Source organism: Camelus bactrianus, chromosome 35, assembly GCF_048773025.1.
Source record: "Camelus bactrianus isolate YW-2024 breed Bactrian camel chromosome 35, ASM4877302v1, whole genome shotgun sequence".
NCBI lineage: Eukaryota > Metazoa > Chordata > Mammalia > Artiodactyla > Camelidae > Camelus > Camelus bactrianus.
In genome coordinates this window covers 17,974,697-17,988,047 of record NC_133573.1, presented here as the reverse complement: position 1 = coordinate 17,988,047, position 13,351 = coordinate 17,974,697, and the positions used below count along the sequence as shown (strand labels likewise).

The following is a 13,351-nucleotide window of genomic DNA, read 5'->3' as shown; positions in this document are numbered from 1 at the left end:
AGGAAGGACTGCTAATCACCAGCCTGTCGCCTTTTGGGGTGGAAAATTTAGAACATGGAAATATTCCCAAAGTGATTATGGGGGTGGATGCACAGCCTCATGACTGCATTAAGTGTACACTTTTTAACGGCTGACTTGTACAGATGTGAATTATACCTTAATAAAGTTGTTAGAAAAACAGATTGCGCTAAAAAAGAACATGAGACATGGTTACAGTTACTCATTTAAATAAAATTGCATACATATGTGGGAGATGCAAATGCAAGTAAAATAAAAGATTACGAACAAAACCATTTGGTTCTATCTTAAGGTCATAGTTTCTTCATGTAGAAGGTAAATATAATTCTAGCTATTTCATAAGGCCATTTCAGTAATTTAAAAAAAGATCCATGTAATGCCCTCAGCGCCACGTCTGACATATAGTGACCACTCAACAAATGCTAACTCTTACCACTCGTGACGACAAAAAGACACTTCCTGCAGAGGTTCACGTGTCTTTCACACTCACCTCCATTGTAAAGCCGATGACCTTGAAACACTGCTCAATTAACTCATATTGGGATTTATAGAAACTATTATTCATCATGTCCTGTACTGTTCTGATATGGTCATTTTGCAGGTATCTGAAAAAAAATATGAAAGGATAGGTGAAAATCTGAAATTAAGTGGAAAGTGGAAGCAGTATTTATGGAAGTCCACCCTGCTTTGTTACCTGGGAGGCTTATTTTCTGGCAGTTTGTAAAGGGCTAGTTTCTTCTTTTCTGCTAAACCAGCGTAGACGTAGTAAAAAATATGAAAATTTTTTTCTCCACTGAAAAAATAAGACATTTTCAGGAAGGCAGTTAGTAAGAATATTTATCACTTGCTGAAGTTTCCTGGCAATATAATGATCAGAACAACAACTGTTAAGTGCCCACGTCGGTGTCCCAGAATACTGGAGTTTGCCTTTCTGTAGTTGTGACTGTTGTTATTTTCAACAACCACTGTCATCAAATTCCAGATACTGCTGAACACTTTGTATGAGCGTGTCTACTAGGCACTGTTCTAGGCACTGGGGATGTAGCAGGAACAAAACAGTCAAAAGCCCGAACTTCTTGGAGTTTACGTGCCAGTGGGACCAGACGGAAAAGGAAACAAGTTAATGATAAACAGAGTGTGTCGTGCCAGATGGCAGTATGTGCTGTCTGATCTCATCTACCTGCCATAATCCATTAGGCAACGTTCCCGCCTAATGAGACCACAAGAAGGAGAAGAAAGAGAGAAAGGAATAGAAGTAATATTTGACACAATAATGACTGAGAATTTCCCCAAATTAATGTCTGATACCAAACCAAGATCCAGGAGACTCAGAAAACACCAAGAAGGAGAAATGCTTAAAAAAAAAAAAAGACACCTAGGCATATCATTTTCCAATTATAGAAGATAAGGAAAAAGATAAAAGATAAAGAAGAAATCTTGAAAGAAGCCAGAGGGAGAAAACCACCTTACCTGAAGAAGAACAAAGACAAGGATTACATTTGACTTCTCATCAGAAATCATGCAACTCAGAAGCGACGGGACTGAAATCTTTAGTACCGAGAAAAGAGAAACCCACCTCCCTCCAAATCTATACCCCATGAAATTATTCTTCAGAAACTAAAGAGAAGTAAAGACTTAGAAAAACAAAAATTGAGGAAATTTGTTGCCAGTAGACCTGCCTTGGAAGAAATGGTAAAAGAAGTGCTTTAGAGAGAAGAAAAATAATGTAGGTCAGAAATGTGGATCAACATAATGAAAAGAAGACCATCAGAGAAGGAATAGTGAAGGTAAAATAAATACGTTTTCTTATGCTTAATTGACCTGACAGGTAAGAGTTAGTTGAAAACAATAATAGCAACAATGTATTCAATTACATATGCTTATGTGTATGTATAATATATACATACATTTATAAATGCTTATGTATGCTTAAAGATAATGATATCAAAGACAGCAATGACACAAGGGATGGGAGAGGGGAATTGGGATTATTTTGTTATAAAGTTCTCAATATCTGTGGAGCACTATAGAATTATTTGAAAGTGGACTTGGGTTAATTGTAAAAATATATTAAAAATCCTAGGGTAACCACTAAGAAAGCAAAAAAAGAAGTATGACTGCTATCCTAAGAAAAGAAAGAAAAGAGAATTACATAACATGCTCAATTAAAACCACAAAAAGGCAGAGAAAGAGTGGAGACAAAAATAGGAACAAAGAATGGGGGCAGCAGTTAGAAACAATAGCAGTATCAAACACGGTAGATATTAATCCAACTATATTAGTAATTAATTTGAACATGAATGGTCTAAATACCTCAATTAATCAAGACTGTCAGAGTTGATCAAAAAACAAGATCCGACTATATGTTGTCTATGAAAAATGCACTTTATTTATTTTTTAACATTTTTATTGAGTTATAGTCAGTTTACAATGTTGTGTCAATTTCCAGTGTAGAGCACAATTGTTCAGTTATACATGAACATACATACATTCATTGTTGCATTCTTTTTTGCTGTGAGCTACCAGAAGATCTTGTATATATCTCCCTGTGCTATACAGTATAGTCTTGTTTATCTATTCTACATATGTCTGTCAGTATCTACAAATTTTGAACTCTCAGTCTGTCCTTTCCCAGCCCCCTCTCCTCTGGCAACCGCAAGTTTGTGTTCTATGTCTATGACTCTGTTTCTGTTTTGTATTTATGTTCATTTGTCTTTTTCTTTCTTTGAAAAATGCACTTTCAATACCAAGACACATATAGATTAAAAATAATGGATGGAGAAAAATATACCATGCTAATGCCAATCAAAAGAAAGCAGGAGAAAAAAAGAAAAAAGAAGCAAAAACAACAACAAAAAAACCCCAAAGACAAACAAAAAAAAAGGCTTAAATTCTTTAAAAAAAAGTACAAAAAACAAAACAAAACAAAAAGAAAGCAGGAGTAATTATGTTAATTTCAGTCGAAGCTGACGTCAAAGCAAGAGAGTTAGCAGGGATTGAGAAGGGCATCATTTATAGACTTTCCTGAAAATTCACATATAAAAATACTTCATACAAAAGTGTACTACTTGATAAAGTGATTAATGTGGGTTCCTGCTCCTCCTTGTTAATATTTCAAAAAGAAGGGATGCATTTTGAAAGAGAAAAGTATCAGTGCTATTGATTAGTATGCATTCTGGGTTGAGACTGCCCCCCGAGTCTGGGAGGGCATAATCCCGACACCCTGGAAGAAAGTTCCAATGTCCAGGAAATCAAATCTCTTGAATGCGTGGGTGTGAGGGAACAAGGGGTTGAGATAAAATGGCAGCAGAGGGAGGGTCAGCATTTTTTAGCAATAAAGTACTTTTTAATTAAGGTATGTGCAGTGTCTTTGTAGACATAATGCTATTGCACACTTAACAGACTACAGCACAGTGTAAACTTTTATATGTACTGGGAAACCAAGAAATTCACATGACTTGCTTTATTATGATATTCACCTCATTGTAGTGGTCTGGAACTGAACCCACAATATCTCTGAGCTGTGCCTGTACTCAGCTGAAATGAAAAATGTGAACTTAGGAGACAGTGAGAAGCACATCTCTGGTTGTCAATCACACAGAGCTATCGGCTGAGGCCATGATATCAAAAGAAATTGCTAAGTGTGAGAATACAGAGAGAAAAGAGAAATGCTACAATAACAAAGCTTTGGTAAGTGCAGTGCACATTTAGGGAATGGATGGATGAATCTAAATCAGAGAGGAAAAACTTAGAGAGGTAGAGGAGGAAACAGGAGGGTCCAGTCATAGAAGCAAAGACAGGTGTTTCAAGAAAAGGGGTGTCCACACACGGGCTGAGGTGCTGAAGTGAGGATGGCAGCATTCTCTACAGCTGGCTGTATGTGCATCTTCCACCCCCTGAGCCATTATTTGCGGCAGTCACAAGTAATGCTTCGATGAACACTAGCATTGGGCATGAGTTAAGGTTAGAACAAAACTAAAAGTTTAGTTCTTTGTCTTTTCTCACCACAAAATAATGAAACTTCTCTAAGACAGGCACAGCATATAATTTAGTTCGCTTTGTTCTAATGGAATCACATTGATTGCTCTCTGTGCCACACCTTTAATGATGCAGTGTGCAATTAGAGAAGTGACTCATACACACAGACACACAAAACTGGTGGAGTTCTCTTTAATTAGCAGTTTGCATTTACTGAGGGCTGTAATTCGACAGGACCTGGAGATGCTATAGGAAACACACTGACCTTCAGTGGATAAACAACTAGAGGATTAAAGGAACAGGAAAATAAGTCACCTCCGAAGATTACCCATCTCGTGTCCCACCTTAGCTACATGAAAGCGGCACTCACAGAAGGCACAGCGCCGTAGCGTCCCGCACAAGCGGGACCTGGTTCCCAGGTCAGGATGGCCTGGGGACAAATGTGGGGTCTCAGCAAGCCACCAGGTAAAACAGCTGGCCCTTGAACAACACGAGTTTGAACTGTGTGGGTCCATTTATGCATAAATGTTTTCAATAAGTATAAAAAAATGTGAAGAATATCGTGTACAAGACTTGGAGTGGATAACCGATCTCCACATGGGCCTAAAGTGAGTGATAGTTAATGTAAAATGAATAATGTGTCACTTTCTTACTGGTTGATCACTCTGTCTTCAGAGAATTACGTTACCATACAGTATGCCTCTCTCTCATAGCTGGAGAAACTACATATCAGCCTATTGTCACAAAGTGGTTTTTGAGACAATGCACCGAAGTTCCTAATACTGTATTGTGAATATGACTGAACTATTGTATGCCATAAAATTTTATAAGATTCATTCCTTAGCATATAGACCAGGCTACCGTGAGGCAATTGTATTGACTACACGAGGTGACATAAGGCAATCTGATTGCTGCCTCTTTATGATCAACGCATGAACCGTTATACCTGTAAATAAATATGCATTTCTTTCTCATATTATCTTTTTGTTTTTGATGTCCAGTGTCAGCATAACATCTACAGTGTTTTGTATCAACTAAGACAACACGGACACAGGCACTGATGGGTGATTCGTCTTGTCAACAGAACACATAAACTTAATGGCATCGATAAGTGTAGTCCTTTAAATGTATTTTCTCTTCCTTATAATTTTCTTAATAATATTTTTTTCTCTAGCTTACTCTTTTGTAAGAATACAGTATATAACATATGTAACATACAAAATATGTGTTAACCGACTGTTTATGTTACTGGCAAGGCTTCTGGCCAACAGCAGGCTGTTTGTAGTTAAGTTTGGGGAAAGTCAGAAGTTACACGCAGATTTCTGACTGCAAGGCGGGGTTGGTGCCCCTAAACCCCCTGGTGTTCAAGAGTCGACTTATTTCTCTGGCTCTGGCCCTACCCCCACTGGGGACCCTCTAATGCTTCCTCAGAGTCCCACCCAGCCATTGGCAGGAAGACCCTCCAGGCTGTCCCGTGTGCCCAGGACCCTGGGGATCACCTGTGCAGCCAAGGCCTCTAGCACCTCAAAACTGTGGCAAAGTCCTCACAAGGCAGGGACTTACCCGACCTGGGAAAGTCAACCTTGGAGTTGCCCTTCACCAAAGGGGCCCGAAATGAGGCTTGGAAAAGCAACAACACAGCCTTGCGTTTATGAAGCTCCACAGGGTGTTCATGAAACAGTGCTTCCAGCTGCTCATTGTCAGTACCGCTCCCTCCTCCAGGACTCCCTTCTCCAGGATGTCCCGTCTCCTCAGTCCCCCTCCCTTGCCATCTCCCTGCCCACCCCTCGCAGAGGAACTTGCTGCCTACTTTCCTGAGAGATGAGAAGCCAACCAGCCCTGTATCAAATCAGACACGGCTCCCAGGAGGCCAGGCGCTGCTTTACCGCAGGGATCCTCTCGTCCCGCTCTGTATCTCCTGCACTCAGAACAGCTCCTGCACATAGTAGGTACCCAATAAATGTCTGCCACATGGGTGCATCAATGAATAAATGGTGGGCTTTGGAGTCAAACAGGGAGACATGGGTTCAAACCCCGGTTCAGTCACATATTAGCTTTTTGACATTAGGCAACTTATTACAATATATTTGGTCTGTTGCCCCCTGTATAGGATAGACAATAATACCCTGTCACATCTCTGAGGGAACAGAAGAGATTAGGGACGTAAAGTACAAAGCACAGTGCCTGACAGAGTAATTGCTCCATAAGTAATATTTTCGCCTTCTCCACAGGAGAGCACACACGTGCCATTCGGCCGATGTCTCCCGTAGCGTCTAGTTAAGTGCCGGGCACGTGAGAGAAACGCAGTCAGTCCTTGGCTGAACTAAACTGTAGGAACAGGGGAAAACTGCGGTGAAACAGCTACCATTTACATTTACGAGCATTTTACAGCATTGACGTTAAGATGCTTCATTTTCTTCTTGGAATTGAGTCACTTCTTTTTGAAATGTCCTCTTTAAAATCGTCTACATTTTAGGAAAGGCTGTCAGTCACAACTTTATGATAGTCCTATCACTAGAGATACCATCATTGGAAGTATTAAAAAAAATGGGGTCAGAGATTGGGGTGGGATAATGTGGGAAGAGGCAAAAAGAAAAGCATTTATTCCATTAAGAGAAAAGGTAAATTCCTTTTTAAAAAATAATGGTCCGCTCCGGTTCTTCTCTGCCACCGCAGATTCTTCTCCGCTCTTTGCCTTGCTCGCTAACCTCCAGAGACGGCAACACCCGGGCTCCCCTGCTCTCCGGCTTCCCGCTGGGTTGGGCCGGGAGGAAGCACAGGCAGGAGCCTGCAGGGAGAGATGAAGGACGAACGAGGTCGAGGTGTTCCTCCGCTTGCTCGCTCCCTCCCAGGAGCGGTAGAGTTGGCTCTCAATATCCACTGGGTTGCGCATCCACGGATTCAACCAATCGAATCTGTGGATGCGGAACCCGTGGACCCGGAGGACCCAATCAGCATCCAAGGACTTGGGCACCCGTGGAGGGAGCTGGCTCCGGAAACAACGCCCCGCAGACACCGAGGGACAACTGTGTTCCTTTGGGCAGCAGCTCCCTACACGCAGTATCCTCTTCCCCGCCCTGGTTCTCACCAGGCTCCACGGAGTGTTCCCACGTTCTGCCCTTCAGACCCAGGAGCAGCAATGATTTCTCCGTGCTGTTCATATGTGGGTATCTCACCGTTTCTTCTTGGTTCTTTGATGCCTTCTACCTCCTCTCAGTTAAGCCGTTTGAACTGGTTCTTTCCTTTCAGTCCCCAAATTACATAGCACAGTTATATTTACCAACTAAGAATTCTTCTATCACATTTCTGATATTTTCTCATTTAAAGATCATTACAAAAAGCTTCTCTAGAATTTAAAAATGCAATTCAAATTAAGTAAAAGAAAAAAAATAGATATTAAAAAAAGACCCTGGAAAAATAGAAAAATTATACGGCTAATGTGCTTGAGTTGTAACTGAGATCTTTATCAACCTGATGATGAACTGGAATTTGGAATACTTTTCACCAATAAACAATGTTGTTAAACTATCGTCTGTTAGGCCAGCTGAAAATAAGCTTACTTACTTAATAGTATGCCTAAAATATAACCCTAATTGTGCTATTTCCTGGACTTGATGATGCAATGGTTCAATACGGATAAATGAGATTATTTTTATGGTTACAAATCCACAGCCTCAATGTGTAGCCGCAGAGGGCACCGCTCACATGGTATTCTACATGCAGGTGCGGCAGCGCAAGACTCCAGAGAACCCACTGTGAATGGTGCCCCCGACACTTCACATCATGGCACCCCATCTAAATCCCAATACTTTAGCATCTTAGGTGGACCTTCCCCAAAGGCCAGAAGTACAGAGTCTTACATGGTTATGAGAGCAGGACAAATTGTTTTGAGAACCAGTTATGTCTCTACACCTGCATAAGACCAGGTGGTTCCTCCCGGTAAGGTTGGCAAAGGCACTAACAATCATGCCTACTAAGTCCTGAGCGGCTGCACACGTTGATAACAGTAGCGGCTATTTACTGACATCTTCAGTGTCTCATGTACTGTGCTACATGTTATTTTATTTTTATTTAAGTATAGTCGATTTACCATGTTGTGTTCATTTCTGGTGCACAACACAGTGATTCAGTTATACATATATATTCTTTTTCATATTCTTCATTATAGGCTATTACAAGATATTGAATATAGTTCCCTGTGCTGTACAGTAAGACCATGTTGTTTATCTATTTTATATATAGTAGTTTGTATCTGCAGACCCAGAACTCCCAATTTATCTCACCCCCACCAGATGTTATTTCTAATCTCCACACAACCATGAACACTACAACTGCTAATAAGGGCTTAAACTTAACAGGTTTCTTTCTGTGTGCTCCTCACTGTGCTAAACACTCTACAGGCATCTTCTTAATTAACAGGTAGGGACCACTGCTACCCCTTTCTAAAAATGAAAAGCTGAGGTGCAGGGAGGTTAAGCACTTCAAATTATACACACAGTAAGTTGCAGAAACAAGATTCTATAAGGGTCTTTAAAGTTTAAATAGCTTACCCAAGGTGAGTAACATTTCATGGAACCACCATTCGAAGCCATCACTGCCTAATAATTATCCTTACACATTTAGAATTGAAGACCAGAGGATAACTTTCCACATTGAAGGCTGAGCTCGGGAGGTGCCTCCAGGCAACTTACATTCACAGTTTACTCATAAACTGAATGACAGGAAATTTGAAGGCACTTATATTAAATACTAATGCACTAATACCTAACAACAGCTTATGTTTCCAGGAATTTAACATACAACACATTACTACCATAATGTAGATATGTGTAGCACAAAACCGACATAAGAAAAACAGAAGACTCTAAATTGCCACAATTAAAAAAAAATAATATAAAGACCAGGGTACATATCCAATGTTGTGATTATAGTTTTTGCATATGAACAACAAACAAGGATGTTTTGGAATCATTAGGACAAGAGAGACACTGCCAATTGGAATTCATTCAATCTAAACATACCAAAATACCGTATTGGTGGCTTAAATCAACCGGCAAGAAAAAGGACAATACAATAAAGCCCCTTCCTGAATTTTTTTTTCGTACCTTGTGTATAAACATTAAGAAAAATAGAATTAATACAAAGATCTATTTATATATACCAGCATTTAAGAGAAAGACTTGTTTCTATTTAAATTTCATATTAGTTTTGTGTAGAGAAATATATTATCTCTTATTTCAGAAATGGCTTTAACTTATCCTGTTAGTACTTCTATAATGGGTTGGGCTTTCTGTCTAGTTTCATCAACTTTAGGCTATTTATAAACTCCTCTCCTGGATGTAACACACGAGAGAATAGGCAGTGCTGAGGGATCTCTGCTTCCAACAGTAAATGGCTCACACGTAGCAGGTAATCAACAAAATTTTATTGAATTTTTGTTGAAATTTTGTTAAATGATAATATGTTTTATTATTCAGAAAAGCATTATCTTTGCTTATGTTTTCCTGGGAAATAAGCAAACATGTGACACAAACTTACATGGCTTGGTGGATAACTCGGGATTTCTCCAGAAGGTATTCAGAAATCTGTGCTCCCACAACAGCTCCAGAAGGGGTAAATTTCATTTCTAAGTATTTTCCAAATCGGCTGGAATTGTCGTTTATAATAGTGCAGGCATTGCCAAAGGCTTCCACCAAATTGTTCACTTGTAAAATCTTCTCTTGCAGGGTTTTGTTATTAGCCTAGAGAAAATGTCAAGATATTTAAAATTTTTTTTAAATTAATTTTGTGTAGAATGAAAGGTCTCCTCTTTGATAAGCACTTTATGTAGATGAGAATGCACAAGAGCATATTCTCGCTATGTTGCCAGATGTTATGACCTAGTATGTTTTTCCCTTTCCATAGGTGCACCACTCACTACCCTTCTCAGAGGGGCAAACAGATATTTTATACGTTTTCTGTTCGGATATGGTTCTGTTCAGTTCCTGATTTATGAACACAATTTATAAGCAGTCTATGCAAACTGAGGTACACTTCAAATTTTGTTATTCCTCCTCCACCTGCCTGGGGCCCCATCCAAATGCTCTCCAAAGCCTGGACCGCTTCTCTTGCTTCCATGGAAGCTGCTAAACCTGAAACTAAGGGTGTAAAGATAATCTGTAAACTCAGATGCAGAGGAGAGGGAATAATTGTGCAAATCAGGAACAGCTCGGGTGTGTGGGTGGGAGACGTGGAACCCTGGTCGAGGCCAGTGGGCCTATGTGGTTGTCCCTCTCTTTTCCCCACCCTATATTTGTGTTTTCATTTTCTTAACAGAAGTTCTGAATTTTGGTGAAATCCAATTTTTACCTTTATGGATTATGCTTTTCATGTTGTACGTAACAACTCTTTGCCTGGCCTCAGATGACAGAGAACAAAGTTAATTTACAGTTTTCTTCTAGAAATTTTATAGTTTTTGGTTTTACATTTAGGTCTCCGATCTATTTGGAGTTAATTTTTTGTAGTGCATGGGGTCCAGATTAGGATTCAATATTTTAGTTATGGGATTATTCCAGCACCATTTGTTAAAGGACTATCATTCACTGACCTTGCACCTTTATTGAATATCGATAAACCGTATATATGTAGATTCCTCTTTCTATTCCATTGATCTGTATGCCATCTTTTCTTCAAATAAGACAATCTTGACTCCTACAGCTTTATAGTAAGTCTTGAAATAAAGTAGTGTTAATCCTCCAATACTGTTCTTTTTCAAAACCGTTTGATTATTATAGTTACTCTGCCTTACCATGTAAATTTTTGAGTCAACTTGTCTGTTTCTAAAAAAAAAAAAATCCTGTTGAGATTTTTACTGTAACTGCATTGAATCTACAGATCAATTTGTGGAGAACTGACATCTTAATAATATTAAGTGTTTTAATCCATGAATGTGGTATGTATCTTCTATTATTCAGGACTTCTTTGATATCGTTCATCAACTTTTTTCTGTTTTACAGCATACAAATCTTGCACTTGTTTTGTAAGATCTAAATTTAAGTATTCATGTTTTTGTGGTGCTAATGACACTTTATTTTATTTTATTTGCTTTTAAATTATTTATTTATTTATTTATGAATGACACTTTAAAATTTAAATTTCTAATTGATCATCGATGGGATGTGTGTGATACATATTTATTTAAATATATTTAAATATAAATTAAATAATTATTTTTTGCATATTGACTCCCCTTTTAACTTGCTAACTACAAAAGGAGAGGAAGTAAAGAAAGCATTCAGTGCATATGTTAGGGTGAAAAAGAGAGAAAATCAAATTAATAAAGACTTGCCTACTGAGAATGAAAATAAAAGTATCCTCAAAACAAAGCATACATACTTTCTATTGTTTGTTATATTTTAAACTCACAAAGGACGACAAAGAGCATTATGATTTCTGTGCATTATAAAATGTGGGAACTTATGAATATTAACCTAATTGGTTAAATTAAGTTGTGAAATATCAGAAATGTTCCTGTTAGGACAGACAAAAAATAAATTATACCTTTCCAAGCACTGTCAGCTGCTGAACTAGAAGATGAGCACTTTCAGTCTTTCCAGCACCACTTTCTCCAGAAATAACAATGCACTGCACAGTGAGAGGAGCAAACTGTAAGACTTCATCCTCACAAAATTCAGTGGACACACAAGAGCCTAAGAGGGGAATTGCTATGAATGTGAGACGGTCCTTACCTGATCTGAATTATATGTTACCATAGACTGGTATGCTAAGTCAGCCATGGCAAAAATGTGAGGAGGACTGGCAGTTCTTTTTGCTCCCATATACAGTTTGGAATGCTAAAGGTTAAAAAGAATATTCATAGGGTTTTGAGTCTTGTTTTTGTTTCAGCCCCATTTATTTACAGATACAGCACTAATTTTAAAGAGCAAAACATGAATCAAAATACAGTTTCATACCAGCAAAATGTTACACATATGTTATATACACACAGACATGCACAAATCATGGACAATTCTGTAAAATAAAAGCGACAAAAAAAAAAAAAAAAAAAGCCCAGAAACATGATATGACGAAATATGACATCACTTTGGCAGTGCCATTTAAAAGAAGACTCTTCTGGAAATGCATACCACTTCCAAAGCAGAACTTAAGGTTTCAAAATACTATTATTTCTTTAAATAAGAAGACATTTTATAAATAGGACAATCAGATAACATTTTGTTGACTATTCTTTGGATATAATAATGTCTGGCAGACAATCACCACTTTTTTCCTTTCACGTCATTTACCATACATTCTCATTTGATTTGCCCAAGATCACATAGTTAATTGAGAGCAGAATTTACACTAAGGCCCAGATCTTCTACTTCAGTCAAGGTTCGTAAATTTGCCATTATTCTTGTAAATATTAAAGTGGTAAAGAGACAGAATTACATACTTTTCATCCACACACAAAATAACATTAAGCACAGTAGTAAACGCTATTCTAGAGCACACAAATAGCTAGATGAGTATGCATCCAATTAAACACAAAAACAGCCTAGCCTAACTCCAGAATACTATTCCGTATTTAAACATTAGGAGTTGAATAATGGATAGTTAGACACTTATACTCATAAAACATATTGTCTGATATTAAAAGCCAATCTGCAGGTCAAAAGGACTTTTTAAACACATAATGGTAAGTTTTATAGCCATTAAGTATATAGCACCTGTATATACAATGCAATTTTACTTTTGACACTCCCATCCTTGGTTCAGAGATAGATATTAAGTCTGCACTTTTTTAGGCATCTGTTTATTGATATGATACGTGATACAGACCAGTTACCAATTACCAGTAACTGAAATAATTAACATATTTCACATAAAGACCACAAACTGCATCAAGATCAATTCACCTTCTGTTTTTCTCTATTTCTGTGTTTTAATAATAATTATTTAACTCTTTATTCAAGATATTGGACCAAATTTTCTTTGGCATAATTTAAATTAATTTAAATATCTGAATAGTATAATTATTTGTACAAAGTGAGAAGACACAAGCCACACCACATACCTCTGCAGAATAAAGACACAGACTCTGAAAAGGGTTAAGAGCAATGAGTATGTCTCCCACATAGATATAAATCTGATCTCTGGAGTAACACTTCTCAAGTTGCTCTGAGACTGTATTCTGTAATAAAATAAAAACAATTTACTTTTCTCAAAAATCACTGATGGTCAATTATAACTTTAAAAGCAAATGATAATAAACAAAACATCTGGAATGTGGAGCAAAGATCAGAAAGAAATAGGTAGTAAGAAGTGTAGCAGTGGGTCAGCAACTACCCTTGATGGGTTATTTTCTTCTCTTTTG

General features: G+C 38.0%; 1 protein-coding gene across 1 annotated transcript in view; it reads right to left on the bottom strand.

Moving 5' to 3' along the window:
• Positions 1–13,351, bottom strand: part of MYO3A (myosin IIIA) — a 193,613-nt gene that overhangs the window by 98,893 nt on the left and 81,369 nt on the right. Inside the window, exons 11-16 of the mRNA XM_074358211.1 lie at positions 13,052–13,168; positions 11,724–11,828; positions 11,536–11,619; positions 9,535–9,737; positions 713–811; positions 509–623 (exon numbers count right to left, since the gene is read on the bottom strand). Coding sequence (XP_074214312.1) covers positions 509–623; positions 713–811; positions 9,535–9,737; positions 11,536–11,619; positions 11,724–11,828; positions 13,052–13,168 — 723 coding nt within the window. The remainder of the gene's footprint in view (positions 1–508; positions 624–712; positions 812–9,534; positions 9,738–11,535; positions 11,620–11,723; positions 11,829–13,051; positions 13,169–13,351) is intronic.